Source organism: Vigna unguiculata, chromosome 3, assembly GCF_004118075.2.
Source record: "Vigna unguiculata cultivar IT97K-499-35 chromosome 3, ASM411807v1, whole genome shotgun sequence".
Taxonomy (NCBI): domain Eukaryota; kingdom Viridiplantae; phylum Streptophyta; class Magnoliopsida; order Fabales; family Fabaceae; genus Vigna; species Vigna unguiculata.
Genome location: NC_040281.1, coordinates 14,054,166 through 14,078,523, shown reverse-complemented (window position 1 = coordinate 14,078,523; position 24,358 = coordinate 14,054,166). Strand labels below are relative to the sequence as shown.

General features: G+C 35.7%; 2 protein-coding genes across 2 annotated transcripts; one reads left to right on the top strand and one right to left on the bottom strand.

The window, feature by feature from the left end:
- Positions 1-274: 274 nt before the first annotated feature.
- LOC114177601 (berberine bridge enzyme-like 15) lies at positions 275-1,993 on the bottom strand. Its single transcript, XM_028063015.1, has one exon. It carries the CDS (start codon positions 1,991-1,993, stop codon positions 377-379), a length of 1,617 nt encoding a protein of 538 aa, XP_027918816.1. The 3' UTR covers positions 275-376.
- Positions 1,994-17,997: 16,004 nt separating this feature from the next.
- LOC114175060 lies at positions 17,998-19,848 on the top strand. The gene has a single exon (XM_028059820.1). The coding sequence runs from the start codon at positions 17,998-18,000 to the stop codon at positions 19,846-19,848; it is 1,851 nt and encodes a 616-aa protein (XP_027915621.1).
- The last annotated feature ends 4,510 nt before the right edge of the window (positions 19,849-24,358 follow it).

Below are 24,358 nucleotides of genomic sequence, written 5' to 3'. Positions count from 1 at the left end.
AGTCCTTTCAACAAAATTTTGTTAAGTTTATTTAACATTTTAAATGCATTTCACAATAACATTTGAGTTGTTTACACCTCTTGACATATTTTTGCTTCAATATTAGCTAAGAAACTATCATGAAACGCATTTGAAACATTAAATAAACTTAACAAGATTTCATTAAAAGTATTAAATCCACAATGTTTTAAAAATTGGAAATTAAATTGGGTAAAATTTTTAAAAATAAACTAATTCCAGGCTAAAAATTGAATGAAAAAAAACATATTTAACCTTATTTGAACCGTAAATATTACTATTCAAATCATACAATGAAAATACACATTATTTTATTACTTTATTTGAATTTAAGATACTATGATGGTTTGTAGGTAATTTAAATTTCTTCCTCGGACAGCGTAGGAATACTTTGTTTATTTCTGAAGAAGTTGTAAGGATCAACCTTGGTCTTCACTGTAGCCAATCTCTTGAAATTGTTACCGAAATACTTGATACCCCAAATGCTGGCTTGGTCGTAGCTCGTGTAGCCATTGTTATTTACCCCAATGTCAAGGTCTCTGTAGTTCACATATGCAGCTCTGGGAGAGTTTGAAACATAAGGTTCCATATATTTATACAATCTTCTTATCCAATTCATGTGCCTTTGTGCAGCCTCGTCCCCTGCCGTTTGCCAAATGGTGACGTAGTGAATATGAAATATGTATCCAGATCTGTATGGGAATGGAAGTTCAGATTCAGAAATCTCATCCATTCTGCCTCCATAAGGGGCTAATTCAATCTGAGTAAATTCTATCTCATCGTTAGAAAGAAAGCGCCACAACCCTCGTAATCCATCCACAGGAATGGGTTGCCTCACATAATCAGATTTTGCTTTGAAAAAACCTGAATAAATTTGAGTTCTGTTCAGCAAAAATTCGGGGGCTTCATGGCCTGAAGTTCCAATCAACACAGCATTCAAGAAGACAGCTGAGCCAATCCAACTAGTCTCAGTACAGTCTTTTCTTTCCAAACCCAACTCTGGTAAGCTCTTTTGCATCAATGGAAGAAGTTCTTCTACACCTCCTAGAAATAAGGACACAAAATTAAGTTGTACTGTTTTCTTTCCATCTTCACGTGAATTTACCCTATTTATGTCCACCCTAATGTATATACGCTCGTCCAATTTACTCGCCACAAGCTGCCACTTTTGAAAGATCTCGGTTGCATTCTCTTCCAAAGTTCTTCCAACATTGAACACTGTCACAGTTGGTGGAACCGGAACTAGTTTTATCTTCCAAGCCACGACGACTCCAAAGCTTGCTCCTCCACCTCCTCTGATGGCCCAAAATAGATCCTCACCCATGGCTTGTCTATCAAGCAAATTACCATTCACATCTACTAACTGAGCATCTACGATATTATCTGCGGCAAGACCGTACTTACGCATCAAGACTCCATAGCCACCTCCACTGAAGTGGCCACCAGTGCCCACACTGTAGCACACACCAGCTGGGAACGCAAGTGTGTTGCTTTTCTCGTAAATCCTGTAGTAGAGTTCACCAAGGAGTGCCCCAGATTGAACCCATGCAGTTTTGTTTTCTGCGTCAACAGTGACTTCTCTAAGGTTTAAGAGGTCAACGATGACAAAGGGACTCTCGGCAACGTAGGAGAGACCCTCGTAGTCATGGCCTCCGCTTCGGGTTCGAATCTGCAGGCCATGGCGTTGGGCACAGATTATGGTGGCTTGAATGTGGGAAACGTCAAGTGGTGTGACAATGACTTGGGGTTTTGGGATTGTGTTTAAGTACCTAAGATTTTGAATGGTAACATTTAGGACAGAGGAGTATGCAGAATTGCTTTGGGTGTAAAGAACATCGGAGATTGAGTTGGAGATATTGGGATAATTGTTGAGACATTGAACAAACTTTTCAGGAGTATCTTGTGAAGGAGGTTCATATGAAAAGAAAAGAGCAATGGCAGTGGCAAAGGTAAAATAGGAGCTCAGATGCTTCATTTCTGTGGATGGTTTGTTCTTGATATGAGAACTACAAAGTCTCTAATTATAGTAGTTTGGAGTTTGAGGTTAACATATCCTACTGTTTCTCTGAGCATGAAAACGCAATAAAAGTAAAAGAGCAATAGCAGTGAAGAATGTGAAAGTAAAATAGGTTTGTTGTTGATATGAGAAGTGCAATTTAATGCTGAGAGAGTAAGTTGTAGTAATCTGGAGTTTAACGTTAAAATATGGTATGACACTCTTCTTAAAAATACATTTACTTAAAATTTCTTTTTAATCATATAATAATATATATTATACTTTTACATTAAAAAGTAATTAAAATATAATTATTTGTTTATGTCAAATGAATATAGTACGACCCTTAACGTCATGAGTGCGGATACTAGATTTATCGATGCATGCGCCAAACTTGTTTTTTTTTTATTATTTTAACCAATGTTGACGAAGCAAACCAAAGTGAGAAAGATTATTTTGTCGGCCTTTTCATGGTATATAAAGAATAAAAAACTGACCTAATTCATAAACCTAAGTCAAAACTCAGATAAAGAAATTTTTTTAGAGGGTGATACATCCCGTACAGATTAGGTTAAAGACAAATTCACACCTTGAAGTATTAAATTTTAATTATTTTTACTTTTTAACTTAAAATATTATTATATTATTAAATTATTAAGACAATTGACAATTCGGTATGACTGTATTGGATGATTATACTGCTACACTTTTTAGTAGCTGTCGGCATGTAGGACCTAGCCTTATATCGAAAAAAAGTTGCTTGCCCAGTACAAGGAATTAAACAAGCGATATTCCTTATTTTTGTTATTTACAGTGTTCAAATTTTAAGAGTATATTATTCCGATAACCTCTTTTTCCATTTAAACAACAGATGTTACATTAATGAAATCATTCTTAATAATATGAATTTTTTAATCTAACGCAGTCATCATCAAATCATAATCATCAAAGATATTTTTAAGGTAATTTTATCAATAATGTTAAATGAGTTAAAGTTTCACATTTGAAATCCTAGAATCACTTCATAAGTATTTTTAAAATTATAAATAAATTGTTGGAAAGAAGATCATATGACATATTTTTATGATTTAGAATTTAATAGATATGTTCAATAAAAAATTACCACCATTTAATCACTTTAGAAAAATAAACGGTTTTTGATACTAACTTTTAAGTAATTAAGTCTATTAAGATAATATTGTGAGATCAATCATCACTCCTGAAATACCGTTCATTTTTAAGTACGGAGTTCTATTACAATTTTATTCTTAAAAAGACATATGGAAACATGAGTATTGGTGTACCATAAGAGTAACAAAATTTGTTGCGAGATTTAAAATATGTCCTTGTAAAAATAGGGTGTGTGGATCAACTAAAATGAAGTTAATATAATTTAATTCATAATCTCAAAAATTGTTTTTCATCATTAAAATTTTTATAAACATAATAGAAGAAAAGAACTTTCAATAGATAGTTTAGAATAAATTATCACGTTAAAAAAGTGCTGAATTATATAGTTGTTTATGTACGTTGCATGCTGTGTAGCAACCATATATTCACTCTGAATTACGTGTTTAAACTAGAGCCAAGGAAAATGTAGCTGAATAAATTTACCTCAAGGTCAAAATTAATGTGTCTGAATTGTAGGATGTTTAATGTACGTTGCATACTTTGTAGCAACCCCACTTTCAGTCACAGTTACGTGCATATGATTCTACGCTGGTTTTGTTCATCATAGGAAACACTTGATGTATACAGATGTATTGTTTTCATGATAAACATTCACATTAAAAGGTATTATTTTTTTTTATGAGTGGGAGTTCGTCAATTGTAGTTACTTAGACCTAAATAAGTTTATTATTAATATTTTTGAAAATTCTTTTTAAACTGAACAAGAACATACTTATTAATGATGTTAAAATGTAATTCATTATATTGAAATGTTTAATTTTGTGAAATATATATAATTTATTAGAATAATCAATTATCTTAAAATGTAATTGATTATTTATGATTGTTAAAAATATCGATCGTAGATAATAGATGAAATCAATTATTGCCTTGGGAAACTAAATTATCTTTAACCCGTGTGTAACATGATTCCTCAATTTTTAGTTCTATAATTTGCTCTCAATATATCTTAAATATTTATATATAATTTAAGAATTTATTCCTAAAAACTAAAATAATTTAGTCACTATAAATTTTAATACTTTTAAAATTTAAAACAAATGGATGTAGCTACAGCTTAAAATAAAATTTAAAAAAAAAACAAAACAAAACACCTGTATAAAATCATACTTGGAAACATTACGTACTCTGTGGTTGATATCCATCCCAAAATCAACTACAGGTTTACTTTCCAAAATAAACTGTGACAATTTTTTTTAAACTATATATGTGTTTATATGCTTTTTTCTTAAATTTAAAATAAAATGATTTTTTTTTATCAAGTATACCTCATTTACACCTTATATTTTAATTACTTATCTTTTAATTAATTAATATATATACATTTATTGTGACATAAAAATAAAAATAAAAGATAAAACAACAATCTTATATCTATATCACCCTAAAATAAGAATAATTAGTTAACATTTTATAAACTAAAAATTATTAATATCTAAAATAATGATTATAATAAAAATTTAATTTTTAACTTGTTTTCTAACATTAGTTACAAAGATTTTACCTATTTGCTATGGTTGATTTTAATTAGTTTTTAATTTTAAATTAAAGATGAATTTAGACATTAATTTTTTGGTAGCTAAATTTTTAGTTTATAATTTTCGACACCATTATGTATTTAAATTAAAATTAGTCAATACCATGATTAAATATTTTTGTCGTTAAAATTAATTATTATTTCATAATTTTCTTAAAGGAATTCTTCTCAATACCCTATGCTTTCTTTTGAGTTCATATAATTGGATTTTGGAATCAAGCCAATACTTAATTACAATACTAGTAATATAAAGGTGAAGATTTTAGGATCTTTTAAAACTCTTACAACCTAATCCAATACACTGAGAAAAAATGACACCTTTTAATACAAAACTGTTATGAAATAAAAAACACAAGATAAGGAGAGGGGAGGTGATACATCACAATTTTAGAGTAGTATAAGGAAGAACACAGGTAAAGGTTGTGGCAGAAGAGTAATGCAGGAATGAATGATAACCAAATATTCAATATCTATCAGTATCAGTAGTTATGCATGGACCCACTTTCACTATTCAATCCACCAAACAAAAATCATCTCCTCACACTAACACTACATATCATCATCATCCTCTCACTCTGCGTGAGTCTCTTTGCACTGCAAGCCAATAATAATAATTTTTCTGTTGTTTTTCTCAGGCCAATAACCATGATCAAGACCTTAAATCCTTAAATCAATCCAGAAAAATATGTTGAGATCATGTGAAGGTAGAGGTCTATGGCTATAAAGCCCAAAATATCTCCAAACTCCATGACTGAGGGTTTTCCCTCTCTCTCCCATAATATCCTACGAATTTATCATCACAGATGCAAGCTAGGCCCGCTTCATCCTTTACAGTAAATCAACGTACAAAAATTCATTTTCAAACAGCGTCATGTAAAAATTCAACTAATGAAATTACTTCACAAACTACCATTTACTAAATTCTAAAGTAGCCATAAGATAATTGTGTCACTGTTATGCTTTAAATTGATTTTGTTTTCGTTAACTTTTGATTCCTTATCAAGTACCGGTTGATAGTAGTTTTTTTGTCTGGTATAAAGAATAAAGCTGCAAGCAAAGCCATACAAAATAAATGCATTTATAGTATCTTCAAGGTAATAACCCCACACTTAATTTTAACAAATTCTCACAATAATTCCAAAGGTTGGATGTATCATGATTTTTTAGTTTTAAGATTTATAATGAGCTATAAAATCATCAAGGTCAACAAAAGGATAAAAAGGGTGTACAAATGGAAATAATTCAAAGTAGTTCAATTTGGCTAAGTAGCTAAAAAACAAAACAAAAAAAAGCATAAATCGTATCAATAGTATACTGGAACAAGTAGTATTGGAAAGAAAAGTCAAGTTTTACAACACCTACGAACATGAACATGAGTGAATCACACAAGAAAGAAAAAAAAAGTATTCTCAAATCTCACCAAGGTGTATATTGCACCAAAAAGATCCACAACCTAATTATCACGTAAAATGTAAAAAATAAATCTATGACCAAAACTTCTAACTAAGAATGATGAAACTAAAGGTTACTTACAAATTTTAAAAACAAAGGAATCCATTGACTTGTATGATAAACAAAACAAAATCTATGCTAACAATATACTCACCCACACCTCATATTTAAACATTGTCCTCAACGTGATAATGTCATACAGATGGAAAATCAAAACCAACAAACTATGAAATGAGTTAAAGTTAGATAAGTATCACATTTTAAGTTCTGTCACATTTGAAATACTAGAATCACAAGTATTTTTAAAAGTATAAATAAATTATTGTAAAGAAAATCATATAAGATATTTTTTAATATAGAATTTAATAGATAGATCCAATAAAAAAAAAATACCACCATTTAATCACTTTAGAACAACAAACTGTCTTTGGTATTGATTAAGTATTTAAATATATTAAGATAATGTTGTGATCACTGAAATACTGTCTATTTTGGAGAACGGTGTTCTATTATAATTTTGTTCGTAAAATATATATCGAAAATTAAAAGAGAAAATATATTTAAATTCGTCATGACTTTTAGTTCTACATATGAGTATTGGTTTATACCGGAAGAGTAACATAAATTTGTTGTTAGATTTAAAATATGTCCTTGTAAAAGTAGGGTGTGTGGATTAACTAAAATGAAGTTAATATAATTTAATTCGTGATATCAAAAAGTTCTTTTATGTGGATGATATATATTATTTATATGGAGAAAATATATCAAATTATACAATAAAACTTTTATAGCATTAGTTTTATTAATCCAACTATTTTATCATAGTTATATATTACCTTGTTGATGTTATAAATTCCATAATTAAATTGGTTAAATATGTTTTACTCTTTAAATTTTGATTTGGGTGCAAAATTAAAATTTGTCTTATTTCTAAAATTTGACATGTATTGATCTTCAAACATTAAAAATAATAAATATAGTTATTTTAACCAAACTGTGTTAAATATTGTTTCATGTTTCTTAAACAACGTTCCATACCAACATTTGAGCTTAAATGTGTTAAAAGGTGTAAACAACTCAAACACTAACTTGAAATCATTCGATATATCAAAATGTTTTAACTCAATTGGGTTTGAAAGACTATATATATTCATTTTTTAAATTTGGAAATCAAAGCGTATCAACATTTGAAACAAAGATAGATTTTAATTCTGTGTCAAAGTTTGGAGACTACAAAAATATTTAATCCAAAAAATAAGTATAATAGTTCTGAAATGGTTATTTATATTTTTAAAAGTTATATACTATAATATTTTAATATATATAAATACATAAATAAGGTTTTAAATATTTTTTATCATTAAAATTTTTATAAACATAATAGAAGAAAATACATTTCTATAGGTAGTTTAGAATAAATTATCACGTTAAAAATGTGCATGGTTTGTAGCAATCACGTATTGACTCTGAATTACGTGTTTAAACGAGAGCCAAGGAAAATGTAGCTGGCATAGTAAGGCGTTACCTCATTGTCAAAATTAATGTGTCTGAATTGTATGATGTTTAATGTACGTTGCATGCTTTGTAGCAACCACTACTTTCATTCAGTCACAATCACGTGCTTAAAGGAGAGCCAAAGAAAGATATCTTGTAATAGCTGTCATATATCTTGCATGTTGCGTTTCATTCAATGGATATGTTTAGAATAAATCATCACGTTAAAAATAAATGCTATTGAATTGTATAACGTGCATACGATTCTACGCTGGTTTTGTTCATCATAGTAAACACTTAGTGTATACAGATATATTGTTTTTTATGATAAACATTCACACTAATAGGTATTATTTTTTTATTTTCTTATGAGTGAGTGCTCGTCAATCATGGAGTTACTTAGACATAAATAAGTTTATTATTAATATTTTTCTTAAAACTCATAAATATTTTTCAAAATTATTTTTAAACTAAATAATAGACATGTCAAAGTGAGCCAACCCGGCTCACACGGGTTGGCTCACCACGAGCCGGGTTCAAAATGAGTGAACCCAACCCGGCTCACTTTCTGGTGAGCCAGAAATTTTGTAACCCGGCTCAACCCACCACGGGTTGGTGGGTTAAGTGGGTTGGCTCACCAACCCACCTAAAAAAATTATTTATTTATTTTTTTTATTATTCAAATATTTAAATAAATTTTTAAGTAACCCATGAGATGACAATCATAGTAAAATTAAGAACCAATATTTTGATCACGCTCACCACCAATATATGAAGAATTATTTCCAAGAAAGTATCCATTAGTCTAAGAAAGCATGACTAATATTACAAATTTTCTGTCATGCTATTCAACAAAATATAAATAAAAAAAACTATACATTTTTTTCATGCTAATTTAGAAAAAATTGTTTATAAGACGGTTACTTGAGTAATTTACTATAAAGATTATAGTTAAAGATTAAAGTATCAACATATATATAACTTGACAATCAAATTAATTAAACATTCAAATAATTCAAATATAATTAAGCAACATTCTATCATTTAAAAATATGAAATTGTGAAAAAATATAATTGGAGTAGTAAATAATTAAAAAAAAATTAAAAGAAAATTTAAAAAAAATAAAAAAAAATTGTAAAAAAATGTTGGTGGGTTAAGTGGGCCAACCCACCTTCAACCCGGCTCGAACCCGTTTAACCCGTGGGTTAAGTGAGCCGGGTTGAGTTCAACACACTTTTGAAAAAGTTGAATTTTTCTCAACCCAACCCGGCTCGAACCCGTGGTGAGCCGGGTTGGCTCACGGGTTGAAACCCATTTTGACATCTCTACTAAACAAGAACATACTTCATAAATGATGTGAAGATATAATTAATTATATTAAAATGTTCAATTTTGTCAGTAATATGGTTTGCATATATAATTTAATAGAATAATCTAATACCTTGCAATGTAATTGATTATTTTTTATTATTCAAAATATCGATTGTAGATAATACACGAAATCAATTATTGCTTTAGCAAACAAAAGTATTTTTAAAATTTAACCCTTGTGTAACATAATTCCTCAATTTTAGTCTTATTATAATTTGATGTCAATTAGAGATGACAAATAAATTTGTTTTCATGAGTATTATTTAAATCCGCCTTGGTTTCGACGAGGAATCCCCACATTGGTTGTGTCTGGATATTGGTATAGAAAATCTCGTACTTTTTCAATTGAAAATGAGTATATATATATATATATATATATATATATATATATATATATATATATATATATATATATATATATATATACTTTCTATTTTTTATTTCTTTTAATTGTTTGGTTTCTCGTGAAATTCATTTGTATCTTTAATATATTTTTCATCTTATTATAACATTTATGCAATTATGTTAAAATGATATATGTTAATTAAATTTTATGTCTTACATTTGAAGATTTCAATTATTTTTTAATATTTTTATTTATTATATATTTTTCTTTTGCATGAGAATGTTTAATACTCTCAATTTAAATGTTTAATTAACATAAACTTTCATTTAATAGATAATATAAAAAATTTATCTTCTTTACTCTATTATTTTTTTTTTCATTTGAAGAACTTTTTATTATTTCGCTAAAATAATTTTCGTTATTTCTCAACTATTGACTATATTGATATTTGAAAAGTTTTCTTAGATCTCTAAGGTTTTTTCATCTTATCATACTTTTAATTATATATTTGTTTTTTTTTGTGTGATTTTCTTCAATATGTTCTCAAATTGTTTCTAAGACACATATTTGATAATTTTTTTATATTTTTTATTTGTTGCTTATTTTTGTCATGTAAAATGTTATTTTGATATATTTTATATAATTATTTTTTATTTTATAATTTACTATCTATCGTATTGTAATTTTGTCACTATAATTGTATATATAAATTTTATTTACTATAATATAAAAATTTAATGTAATTTCCATGACTTCTTTTAATCACTATCCACCATATATTGAAGTTTAAAAGATACAAGATCTATGTTAAAATTTTATTATTATTAGTTTAATATTTTTTATTTGTATAATTTTGATCAAGTGATGTATTATAACTTTTATTAGTGTATGAAAAAGAGATTAATTAGAATTTAAAAAATTGAAGTAAACAAACATTTAAAATCTATTTTAATTTGAATATTTGTTTACCTTTTATATTTTGTGTAAAAATATTTTTAAATTTTATCAACTAGGTTCCATTCACTTTTGCAAATTTAATAAATGTTTTGGTTCTCATGAGATTTTATTTTGTATTCTAATTTGAAATGTATACAATTATAATTTATTTCTAGATATTTGTATTGAAGAAACAACCCTCCTTTTAATATTGAATATTTGATAGTATTATGTTTCTTTACCGTAATTTTTTAGTTTTTTAATATTTTATAAATTATAATTAATTAAAATTGAAATAGTAAGAAAACGGCTATGTGTATGAGTACGAGAATATATCTGTTACTCATGGGAATGAGAATGAAACACAAATTTAATACCCGTTAAATTTGGATATGGAGATGTGGATAAATTTTTTCTATAAAAATGAATGTGGGATAATGAAGTCGTCTCTGTCCCATTATCATCCCTACTTTTAACGTATCTTAATAGTTTTTAAATAATTTAAGAATTTATTCCTAAATAATTTGGTCACTATAATTTTTAATACTTTTTGAAATTTAAAACAAATGGATATTAGCTACAGCATAAAATAACATTTTTCACAAAAAGACATCACTAATACAAAAAGGGCTTTTAACGTCTGATATTTTCGGTCTTTGACGTCTGCCCAAACACCGACGTCGTATTGGGTGACGTCAAAATTGATGTCGGAAAGCAGAGCAAGTTAATTAACGTCGGGACCAGGAGAGTCAGACGTTAATTAAAGTCGGGGCCAAGAGAGTCAGACGTTAATTAACGTCAGGTCCAGGAGAGTCAGACGTTAAATAACGTCGGTCAAGGTTCTACCAGACGTCAAACAATGTTGTTTTTTTTTAAGTTTTGTTTTTTTACAACATTCTCACACCTAAAAATCAGAAAAAATCCATAATAGTTTCTAAACGCTCTTCTTAAGAGTATTAACTTCTATATTCCAGAACTACTAGTTAATCAATAACTAGAAAAAGCCATTGAATTAAATGCCTTGTAGTTTAAAAAAAAATGAGTACAACAATATTGCATACCTATGATAGTTTACACTACATAAATCTGTTAGGTATTTGTTATCCTCATGCCATCACCTTAATCTTATGTCGAGAGAAGAAAATAACTCTAGCAGATTACAACAGATGTCTCATAACAAAATCAGACCAAAGAGAAACAAAAGACATGAAAAAGAACATTACCTCAGTTACATGCTGGTTTTGAGGTCCTTGATTTAACCTTACCTCACTCACCCCTCTTAATGGAGAATTAAAGATCAAGTAGTGACCACCTAAATATTACTCTAAGGCAACTTAGAGGTCAGTTTAAAGAAATGTAAACACTTCAACATCATTCATAAAAAAGAAAAATACTAAGAACTCTCATGTAATGAAAACATAAACTTTATAGTTCCTGGAATGAGTCATCCTTCATTATTCACTCCACCCTAAATTCATTATGACTCATTTTCGTATGGAGTTCACAACATTGATCACCACATCACGCTCATTTACCCTCCAAATTAGATACACATGTTATTAATTCAATTTCAATTTCAATTTCAAACGGCATGCATAATTAAAAGTCTAAAAGGAGGCAATCCACATGAGAGTGTTTGGTACACTTCTTATAATCATACACATATGAAAATAATTACCTACAGTATGCATCATGCCATTGTAATCACAATTAACGCTCAATTTAGTTATAACCCTAAATTTAGAAATGGAAAACTAACCCCTTCTAGCAAATGAAAGACGAACTTGGAGAAGGTGGCTTTAAGGTCTCTGCATGCTGTTAGCCAAATGGGGATGAAGAGCAAGTGGGACGAATCTCAAAACGCTGCAAATAGGGATGAAAACGCAAAATATTCGGTTCAAAATGCCTAAAATCAATTCATAATCAAATCCTAACAAGTTTGGTGGTGAAAAAAGTTCGAAACTCACCTAGATAAAGTCAAAATGGGGGTCGCCGGTGGAAAATGCTCGCGGAAATAGTAAAACAGCATAGGGTTTCTGCGTTTCGCATAGAGATAAGTAAAACTTAATGTCAGTGGTGAAGGAGTCCGACGTTAAGTGACGTCGGGGGAACAACAGTCTGACGTCCTTTTTTAAATGACGTCGGGGTTTTTTAGGCAGACGTTAAATTACGTCTGATCTAGAACGGACAGACGTTAAATTACGTCTGACCTGGAATAGACAGACGTTAAAAAAGTCCGATAATTTACAAAAATACCACCGATCATTTTTAACGTTGGACTTTTTTTGGGCGGACGTTATAGGAGTGACGTTATAACGCTTTTTTGTGTTAGTGCATGCATAATATCATACTTGAAACATTACATAGTCCGGTTGATATCCATCCCAAAATCAACTAAAGGTTTACTTTTAGAAATAACCTGTGACAATTTTTTTAAAATTTAAAATAAAATATATTTTTTTTATCAATTGTATCTCATTTACACCTTATATTTTAATTAATTAATATCCATACATTTGTTGTGACATAAAAATGAAAATAAAAGATAAAACATATATCTGTATCACCCCAAATCAAACATATAGGCCCATTGCATTAGCTAACTTCACATTCAAAATTATAACAAAAATCCTTGCCGCTAAGCTAGCCCCATTGCTTCCAGGATTATTACTAAAAACCAGAACAGTTTTGTGCAAGTTAGGGAGATAAAGGACTGCATTATTACTACCTCATAAGCCATCAACCTGCTGAATAAAAAAACTTGCGGAGGAAATGTAGCTCTCAAAGTTGACATCAAAAAAGCTTTTGATAGATTGGATTGGAACTACTTAATGACAGTCTTACAAAATTTTGGCTTCAATGCTCGATTTTGCAGTTGGATTAACACCATCCTACATTCGGCTAAAATTTCTGTCAAAGTCAATCGAAACACAACAGGATTTTTCAGCTGCTCAAAAGGGGTTAGGCAAGGTGACCCATTGTCTCTCCTCCCTGGGCTAACATGATTTGGGCTAAATTCATACCTCCTACTAGAAGTTTAGTGGTTTGGAAGTACCTGCAAAATAGGTTGCCAGTCGAGTCAAGATTACAACAATATGGAATTAATCTTTGCTTTAGATGTAGTCTTTGCAAAAGTAAATAGGAAACCATTGAACATCTCTTCTTTTCATGTCCAGTGGCAATGAAATTTTGGACTTGGTTGGCTACCACCTTCCAATCCAACACTCTCTGCTCCACAATGGATAATGTGATTACTTTCATGAAAGTACAGACCAGCCCTCAGTTGAAAGATCTAAGGAGAGCAGCATGTATCAACATTTTATGGTAGCTAAATTTTTAGTTTATAATTTTCGACACCATTATGTATTTAAATTAAAATTAGTCAATACCATGATTAAGTATTTTTGTCGTTAAAATTAATTATTATTTAATAATTTTCTTAAAGCAATTCTTCTCAATACCCTATGCTTTCTTTTGAATTCATATAATTGGATTTTGGAATCAAGCCAATACTTAATTACAATACTAGTAATATAAACGTGAAGATTTTAGGGTCTGTTAAAATCACACCTTTTAATACAAAACTGTTATGAAATCAAAACACAAGATAAGGAGAGGGGAGGTGATGCACCATAATATAAAAGAAGTAGTATGAGCAAGAACACAGGTAAAAGATGTGGCAGAAGAATAATGCAGGAATGAATTATAACCAAATATTCAATACTATCACTATCAGTAGTAATGCATGGACCCATTTTCACTATTCAATCCACCAAAAAAAATCATCTCCTCACACTAATACTAATATGATCATCCTCTCACTCTGCGTGAGTCTCTTTGCACTGCAAGCCAATAATAATAATTTTTCTGTTGTTTTTCTCAGGCCAATAACCATGATCAAGACCTTAAATCCTTAAATCAATCCAGAAAAATATGTTGAGATCATGTGAAGGTAGAGGTCTATGGCTATAAAGCCCAAAATATCTCCAAACTCCATGACTGAGGGTTTTCCCTCTCTCTCCCATAATATCCTACGAATTTATCATCACAGATGCAAGCTAGGCCCGCTTCATCCTTTACAGTAAATCAACGTACAAAAATTCATTTTCAAACAGCGTCATGTAAAAATTCAACTAATGAAATTACTTCACAAACTACCATTTACTAAATTCTAAAGTAGCCATAAGATAATTGTGTCACTGTTATGCTTTAAATTGATTTTGTTTTCGTTAACTTTTGATTCCTTATCAAGTAGTTTTTTGTCTGGTATAAAGAATAAAGTTGCAAGCAAAGCCATACAAAACAAATGTATGTATATTATCTTCAAGGTAACAACTTTTAACTAATTTCCAGCATAATTCCAAAGCCCCTCAAATTTTAACTTTTAACTTATTATCTTTTTCCATAATAAGGGTTTTGATAATTCATGATAAAAGATAATTTAGGGAAAATATATCTTTAAATATTTTACTTGATTTTTTTAAACAATTATCTTATTTAATTATATCATAAAGTATTAAAAGATAATAACTATCAAATCTTTTTAAATATGACAAGATTTTCTTAAATTTTTTTGATCTCTACAACAAATAAATATATCTTGAAGATATTGAATTATTTAGAAGATAATTGGAGGATATTACAAAGGGTCGATTTGAAAAATTAATACAAATATTAGTTAGTGATAATTTATCAGATATATTTAAGTAACTAATTTATTTAATTATATCATAAATTATTAACCAACTATATTTGTCAAATATTTTTAAAATTAGCTATATCTCTTCAAATATTTTTAGATATTTATACCACTATAAAGATAAATGATATTTATCTTTATCTTTATTTTAAAAGATATTTGAGAGATTTCAGTAATAGAAAAACCCAACCCAAGTCCTACATAAAGATACCAAGGGGAAGTAGGAAAAACAAGCTCGAACTTCAGAGTTTAGGAACCTTTATTAAGGGGTCTAATTTCGTTCTCTCTCTCCATTCTTCTCTTATTTTTATTTTTATTTTTATTTTTATTTCATGGAGTGCTAAACTTCTTGGATTGGTTCCACTGTAATTTTATTATAGATTTTGAGGTTAGAATGAAATAATTTCTTTGTTCTTTTTATTATTGTTGTGGTTTTCATTCATCTATGTCTTTTGTCTTTGAATCATATAAAAAGTAATAATTTTTACATACTAGCTAATCAGCGAAGTGTTTAAATCTACATGCATGTTATGTTAATCACATGAGTTGAAGGATTTTTAAATTTAATTGAGACTTTACTTTGATTTAATTTAGAAACTTTCATGTGATTAAAAGAGTCTTTACCAATAATTGAGACTTTACTTTGGTTAAAAGTATTTACTCTAACAAAAATTAGTCGAGACTTTACTTTGATTAATTGAGTTTTTTATTTGGTGAGGAGATAAAAGAATAGAAATGATTAAGCATAATAAGATTTGATTGAGACCGTACTTTGGTTGAATTTAATGTGGATAATCTAAAAGTTCTTGTTAGTGTATGGCCGGGTACTTCCCGGCCCAATAAGGGGAAACTGGACGGGATCATCCCGGCCCAGGTAGGAGCGTCCCCACACGATGGCCCAACCGCGGGGGCTTGGATCCAGCGCAACGCTGGCAGCCCAATAAGCGCAGTGGTCATGTACTTCCCGGCCCTCTTGGCCGAGTACACCCCGGCCCAAGGCGGAACATGTGGTACAGAAGGGCAACATGCAATCAAACCCCAAAAAAGAAGGAGGTGATATGTGAGAAGTACAAAAGGAAGGACTTGATATGTGAGAAGTACAGAAGGAAGGAGTTGATATGTGAGAAGTATAGATGGCCAAACCGCAAAAAGGAAGGAGTGGATCTTTGACAAAAGTACAGACGGACAAACCTTAGAATTGAAAGAACTGATCTTTATTAAAGGAACATAAGAACAATTCCAGCCAATAAGGAAAGAACCGATGTGTGCAACCTTAGTCGGAAAGGGAAGGAATCGATCCTCAAATACAAACGGCCCGCAAATATTAATAACAGGTCCATTAAGAAATTAGTATAAATTAAGGCCTAGTGAATAGGTAAAGGTACGCTTTTCTCACTAACCTACTACACCCCATATCAATCACTCTCTAACTTGAGCGTCGGAATGCCTCACCAGTGCAGAATGGGCTTTTGGCCCCGGTTGTTTTTGTTATTCTGCCTCGGTTTTAGAACCGAGGCATATTGGGGTGAGGCCAAAAGGTATGACTTTTGGCCTCGGGTGTTAACCGGAGCCATAAAGCGCTTTTTCTGCCTCGGGTAACGTAAGAACCGAGGCCATAGGGGACATTTTTTTGGACCACCACTGCAGTTGTGGTAAGTCGTTCGAGCACCACTGCAGTTGAAAGAACCCCTCTGTGGTATCATCCTCATTACCATCCACATCTGAAAGTTCATCTGGGTCATCTGAAAGTTCATCCGTGAGTTTCTGCAGCCAATCCTTCACGGCATGACTTGTTATTTGCTTTCTCTCAGCATCTCTGAGGACATCCTTCCAGATCTGGTTTCAGCCCCTCTTCCACTTTGCATTTCAGCCACCCTTTTCAACAAACCCTAAAAACTACATATAAAATTTAATCAAGGAATCAGGAAATGGAGGTGGAGGAAATGAAGGTGCAGTGAACCAGCGGCTGCAGCGAACCAGCGGCGGCAGTGACCCAGCGGCGGCAGCGACCCAACGACGGCAACGACCCAGCGGCGACAACGACCCAGCAGCGGCAACGACCTAGCGGCGAGGAAATGGAGGTGCAGCGAACCAGCGGCGGCAGCGAACCAGCGGCGGCAGCGAACCAGCGGCGGCAGCGACCTAGCGGCGGCAACGACCCAGCGGCGGCAACGAACCAGCGACGGTGGAGGGGTAGGTTGCAGGGAGAGAGAAGAGAGAAATGGAGACTGCGGCGGGGAAGGAGAAAAAGAAAAAAGGGCTGGCTAGGTTGCAGGGAGAGAGAAGAGAGAAATGGAGTTGTTTAGAGAAATGGAGACTACGGCGGGGAAGAAGAAAAAGACATTTTGGCACCGGTTGTCAATCACCCAAGCCAAATGGAAGTGTATAGGCCCCGGTTCTTCGCCACCCGAGGCCAAATTTCTGTTATAGGCCTCGTTTTTTTGTCACCCGAGGCCAAAGCGTGCGCTGTCAGTGGCAGTTTTGTAAATCTGGGTGACACAGATGGGTTATATGCTTCAGTTAGTTTGGGACCCGAGGCAGAATGCTGAGAAAAATTTCAAAAATGCTACCGCCTCCTTATAGGCTTCGGTCCCGCAGTAACCGAAGCCTATAAGGCGAGTTAAAAACCCCATTCTGCACTAGTGCTTGCAGGTACCCCCACCCCCGGAGTGCAGACGGTAGGGAGATCCAAGAGGAGTCCAGGGAGGAGTAGGAGGAGGTTCGACACAGAGGGTTCTTGAGATCGTCTGGTTCCGCACCGAAATAGTACCGATCAGGTACAATTGGCGCCCACCGTGGGGCCAGACAATTCTCAAGCAGGATGGTGTCAACAAGAGCAGCAGTCGATCATAATTCAGTAGCAGTAGAGATGCAACGAGAGATGAACCGTTAGTTGGAAGAATTAAGGCGCAAGAACAAGGAAGAATTGAACGCCCTAAGAGAGGAGAACCAGCGGATGCGAGCGCAAATTGAGCAGAATCCCCCCCACAGGGAGGAATCCTGTAGCAATGAAGAGGGAGGGGATGGTACCGGACGAGACGAGTCCCGAGCGCAAACCACCACCAACCAAACAGAAGCAAGGCCTAGAGCAGCCAGACGCCACCCCTTCGTGGGCAGGATCATGGAAGCGGAACTTCCCACGCGCTGGAAGGGGTTGACTATGAGCCAGTACGATGGCACTACAGATCCGGAGGAGCACGTGGACGTCTTCACCACCCAGGCAGGGTTGTATACTTCGGACGACGCAATCCTCTGTCGTGTTTTCCCAACATCCCTAAAAGGGCCTGCACTCAATTGGTTCACACGATTACCACCCAACTCTATCGACTGTTTCGATACGTTGGCCACCCGTTTCGACATACAGTTTGCCACTAGTAAGCCACACCACCTTACTTCTCTGGCATTGGTAAATATACGACAGGTAAAAGGAGAGTCTCTGCGGGAGTTTATGGAACGATTTGGGAAGATATCCTTGAATATCTCTAATTTAAATCCTGAGGTCGCCATGCACCACCTCATCACAGCACTAAAGCCTGGCCCTTTCGTTGATAGTCTATGCAAGAAGCCCGTGAACAATCTAGATGAGCTTCGGACCAGGGCCACCAAATTCATGCAGATGGAGGAATTGAAAGAATTCCGCAATACAACTCGACCAGACGCACAGGAGAAAAGGCACCATGATAGAGAGCGAACGTTAGCACCCCGATCCGACCACAGGTTCAAAGACTCTAGGCAGCCGAAATACAGCAGGTACATGCCACTTGTGTCCAACAGAGCCAGAATTCTGGAGGAAGCACTGAACACCGATCTAATAACAGTCCCTCGAAGGGCCCCGACTCCCCCGAACACCGATACCACCAAACATTGTCGGTATCACCGAAATTATGGGCATACAACAAAGGAATGCTTTACCTTGAAAGACAAAATCGAGGAACTGATACAGGCAGGACATTTGAGAAGATTCGTGAAACGGGAAGGCGGGGGATTCTCTTCAAGGGAAGAACGAGAAAAATGCTACGAGGAGCAACCACGAAGGACGTCAGGGTACCGAGAGAGGGAAAGAGAGGGCACCTGCAGAAGGGCCGAACCCAAAAAAGATGATGAGCGGGATACGAGAGAAAGGCCACTGAGAGGAGTAATTTATTACATTTCAAGAGGCTTCGCAGGAGGTGGGGCCATTACGTATGCAAGGAAGAAATATGTGCGAGCGATTCAGAGTGTCAATGTCGTGACAGTATGTCCCAGACGACACATGCCACCCATCACGTTCCGAGACGACGATTTCCAAGCGATCGACCCCCAGCATGACGACCCAATGGTGATATCAGTAGAGATCGAGGACTTCGCGGTCAGGAAAACCCTGGTGGACCTGGGTAGTTTGGTGGACATCCTATATTGGGGCACTCAGAGAAAGCTGAAAATTCCAGAAGGGGAGATCCAGCAATACTCAGAGCCGATCGTGGGCTTCGCAGGGGAGCAAGTGAATACGAAAGGCTACGTTGACTTGTTCACTAAGTTCAGGACAGGAATGATAACACAAACGGTAAAAATTCGATACCTTATTGTTGATGCTCACACCTCTTATAATATTTTGCTAGGGAGACCCTCGCTGAATACGCTTGGTGCAGTAGTCTCCACATATCACTTGGCCATGAAGTTTCCATCCGCCTCAGGAGACATAATCACGATGCATGTAGACCAACCGACTGCTCGCAGATGCTATGCGGACAGTTTGAGAGAAAGACCCGAGTCTCCTCCCAGACGAGCAGTGAATAATGTTAAGAGGGTCCAAGGGGAAGCAAAGTAGACCTGGATCCTCGGGTCAGCAGCGAGGAGAGGGTGGAACCAATCAAAAGCACAGAAGAATTCCATTTCGATGAGCATCGATACACCCATGTCAACAGGACAGTTGTAAAGACCCCCGAGATGCGAGAAGTGTTAAGAGGAACGTTGATTTGTTTGCCTGGAGTGCGACCAACATGTCAGGCATTGACCCAAGAGTAGCCAGTCACAAACTGTCTATTTTTCGCGAAGCTCGGCTCGTTGCACAGAAGAGAAGGAATATGGGAGGAGAAAAAAGGGAGGTAGCCAAAGCAGAGGTACAAAAGTTAATTTCGGCAGGCTTGGCGTGTCCTAAAGACACGTACCCTTTCCCAAGCATCGATAGATTGGTAGACGGTGCAGCTGGACACAGGGTGTTTAGTTTTTTGGACGCGTACTCTGGGTACAATCAGATACCAATGTATCCTACTGACAAAGAAAAAACGGCGTTCATCACGAAAGAAGCTAACTTTTACTATGAAGTCATGCCTTTTGGACTAAAAAATGTTGGAGCCACATACTAGCAGCTGATGGACAAGGTGTTTCGTCATCTCATCGAAAAGTGTATGGAGGTCTACGTCGACAACATGGTGGTCATGTCAGATTCACTCGAGCAACATATCGAAGATTTGGACGAGGTCTTGGCAACCGTACGGAAGTATGACATGAGACTGAATCCAGAAAAATGTGTTTTTGGGGTTGCAGGTGGAAAGTTCCTAGGTTTCACATTAACCCACAGGGGAATAGAGGCCAACCCCGACAAGTGCCAAGCAGTTGTTAACATGAGGAGTCCAGCCAACATCAAGAAGATACAGAGATTGGTAGGGAGGCTAACTGCGTTGTCACGTTTTATGCCTAAGTTAGTAGAAAGAATCCAGCCGATGCTGAGGCTCATGAAAAAAGCCAAAAATTCGTATGGGATGAGACTTGCGAGCAATCTTTCCAAGCATTGAAGGAATATTTGTCTTCTCCCCCAGTACTACAGAAGCCTAGCAAGGGGAAACCCCTGTTAGTATATCTACCCATCTTTACCAATGTTGTTAGCGCGGCCATTATACAAGATCAGGCGGGGGACCAGCGATCCGTATACTTTATCAGCAAAGCCCTACACGATGCAGAATTACTGTACCAAACAGTGGAAAAGGTAATCCAAGCACTTGTGATAACAACCAAACGACTACGACTGTACTTTCAAGGGAACGAGGTAATAGTCAAGTCTGACTACCCAATACTCAAAGTCTTGAGGCGACCCGACCTCGCCGGCCGAATGGTTGGGTGGTCCGTATAACTATCCGAGTATCATCTTCGATGTGAAGCTCGAGGGCCGATCAAGGGACAATGCCTGGCAGACTTTGTCAATAAATTAACAGGAGATCCTGACGTACGCGAGGAAGGTTGGATCCTATCGGTGGATGGCTCCTCAAACGCGAAAGGCGGGGGCGCTGGGATTGTTTTGCAAGGACCAAATGATTTACTACTCGAGCAAGCTTTGCGCTTTGGCTTTAAACCCTCTAACAATCAGGCAGAATATGAGGCATTAATAGCAGGGTTGACCCTTGCAGCAGACATGGGAGCAGATACGGTGACATGTCGAACTGATTCTCAATTGATCGTAGGACACTTGGACGACACTTTCCAGGTAAAAGACCCCCTCCTATTATGATATTATCACGTTGTGCAGGGCGTGTTGAACAGATTCAGAACAGCAAGCGTAAAGCATGTTGATAGAGCCAAAAATTCCAGAGCCGACTTGCTCTCGAAGTTGGCAACTACCAAAGTAAAGGGACAACATCATACAGTGATCCATGCCACACTCGACCGTCCTACTATAACTTTGGTAGAATGCAATACTACTGAGACAGTCGCACCAGAAGAGGAAGAGTGGATGGCTCCTATTATACAGTTCATTCAACACGGTGACACGGACAGAATTGATGACCCTATCATGCGTAGGAAAGCTTCTCGATTCACTTTGGTTGGTGAAGAATTGTACAAATGAGGCTTCTCCAACCCTCTGTTAAAATGCGTCACAAACCGCCAAGCCCAGTATATTATGGAAGAGTTACACACGAGGATTTGTGGCTTACATTCAGGATCCCGAACCATGGCAGCTCGGGTATTACGAGCATGATACTATTGGCCGACTATCAAAGAAGACTACGAGAAGTACGTAAGGAAGTGCACCTAGTGCCAACAACACGGTAACATGATACATCTCAAGTCATAGGAGTTGCACGATATTACCTCCCCTTGGCCTTTCGCCAAGTGGGGCATGGATATTCTAGGGCCCTTCAGCCCAGGGAAAGGTCAGGTAAAGTTCTTGTTGGTAGCTATAGACTACTTCACTAAGTGGATTGAGGCGGAGCCACTGGCCCTGATCACGGCCCAGCAGGTACAGAAATTTGTCTGGAAGAATATAGTGTGCAGGTTTGGCATACCAAGCATCATCATAACAGACAATGGTAGACAGTTCATCGACAAGGGGCTAGCTGAGTTCTATAGGGGACTCCATATACAACTTATAACCAGCTCAGTCGAGCACCCACAAACAAATGGGCAAGCCGAAGCAGCAAACAAGGTCATACTACGAGAACTTAAGAAGAGGTTGGGAGATGCCAAAGGAAGGTGGGCTGACGAGTTATTAGAAGTCTTATGGGCATATCGCTACACCTCGCAGTCAACAATACAATAGACACCCTACTGCTTAGCATATGGAGTAGACGCAATGATCTCGGTCGAGATTGGAGAGCCCTTTTTACGGTGCCGCCTGTTCGACAGGCATCTTAATGAAGAAAGTATGCTCACAAGCCTGGACCTGGTTCAGGAGCTCCGAGATCAAGTGCGCATTCGGGAGGAGGCATCCAAACTAAGGGCCCAGCACCGCTATAATACTAAATTCAAACCCCGATCTTTTCACCAGGGAGATCTAGTATGGCGTATGGCAAGTGCCGCTCGGAAGCATGAAAGAAAGTTCTCGCCCAATTGGGAAGGGCCATTCCGAATCAACGAAGCTGTGGGAAACGACGCATACAGGTTGGAGCACCTATCTGGTGCCCCTGTCCCGGCCACCTGGAACGCCTCACATCTCAAGTTTTATTACAGTTAGTTTGTCAAACATTTATTTTTCAGACTCTTTTGTGATTTCGATTGCGCAATAAATGATGTACTCTTTCCTACCTTGATCTTTTTTCCCTAAGGAGGGTTTTTGGTCAAGAAGGTTTTAACGAGACATCATAGTCCTAAATAAAGCATGATTATTTCATTATTATCCTATAATTATCTTATCTATTGTCAACAAATGCATATATCCCGATCAAGCACAATAAACGGTAAAATTTCGCACTCTGTCATGAGAAAGGAAGCTTCATCGAACTAGATGATCCCCCCATACCTATACCAATGGGAAAGGAAGCTTCATCGTCCTAGATAATCCCCCATACAAGCAAAAACCTAAGGTAATACACAACCATACAAAAGCTTAAGGAGCAGACGACCTAAAAGAAAACGCAATCCTGGCCAGAAGTGGCCGAGTACATCCCGGCCAGGAGCGGCCGAGTACATCCCGGCCAAAGGTGGCCTACCACATCACGACCAAAAGTGGCCGAGCACATCTCACCTTCACCTACAAATACAAATGGCTAGCGACATACAAAGAGGCACAAGCAGCAGATGCAAACACAAAAATCTAAAAGAAAGTTCGAAGCATAACATCCAAACATACAATGTGTGTTAATACATGTCCAACAAGTAGAAAATCAAAGCTCGACAAATAGTTTCTAAAAACTAGAAAATACAAAATAACATATCAATCCTCGGGGGAAGCAGTAGGTTTTTGTTGCCCAGCAATAGGGATGTCCTCCACAGCCATGACGGAACCTTGGTACACATCCTCATCAATATTAAAACGCCCATCTCCCGCGTCAAAGTTAAAATAGTGAGCGGCCTGGCGCAGGGCCTTGTGGAAACCTTCCTCATGCTGGGACATCACGTACCCCTCCAACTGGTAAATCCGACCAACTTTAATCGCTCCAAGGCCGCCTGGAAATCCTCATCTTTCTTCTCAAAATCCCTACAGCGCGTCTTCAAGACATTACGCTCTACTAACAGCTGAGATCGCTCATTTTTCACAGTTCCCAATTGAAGCGAAACCTCTTGCCTCCTGTTATTGGCCTCGGCCAATTCCCTCTGTAAACTCTATCTCAGTAGCCAGTTTGCTTGTCTCTGGCAGTTGGCTTAGCACTATGTTTAGATGGCGACCCATCACCATCGCCCTTGCATGAAATTCATTCAGCGCATACAGCACAGTCTTAGGACGCATGGCTGAAATAATCTCAGCCTCCTCCGACGATAAGGAAACCTCTGTGCCTTTGTTGATTTTGAGTTGCGCATCAAACATCGCAGACAAAGCGTCAGTCACGCCATCAACAGAGGAAGTGCCTCGAGACTTCTTGGGAGAGGATGACCGGGGAGTACTCGGCCTTGCGGTACAATCCCTA

What these genes read in the sequence shown, in the direction of transcription:
- LOC114177601 (XM_028063015.1), bottom strand. Translation starts at nt 1,993, where the DNA reads ATGAAGCATCTGAGCTCCTATTTTACCTTTGCCACTGCCATTGCTCTT.
- LOC114175060 (XM_028059820.1), top strand. Translation starts at nt 17,998, where the DNA reads ATGCGAGCGCAAATTGAGCAGAATCCCCCCCACAGGGAGGAATCCTGT.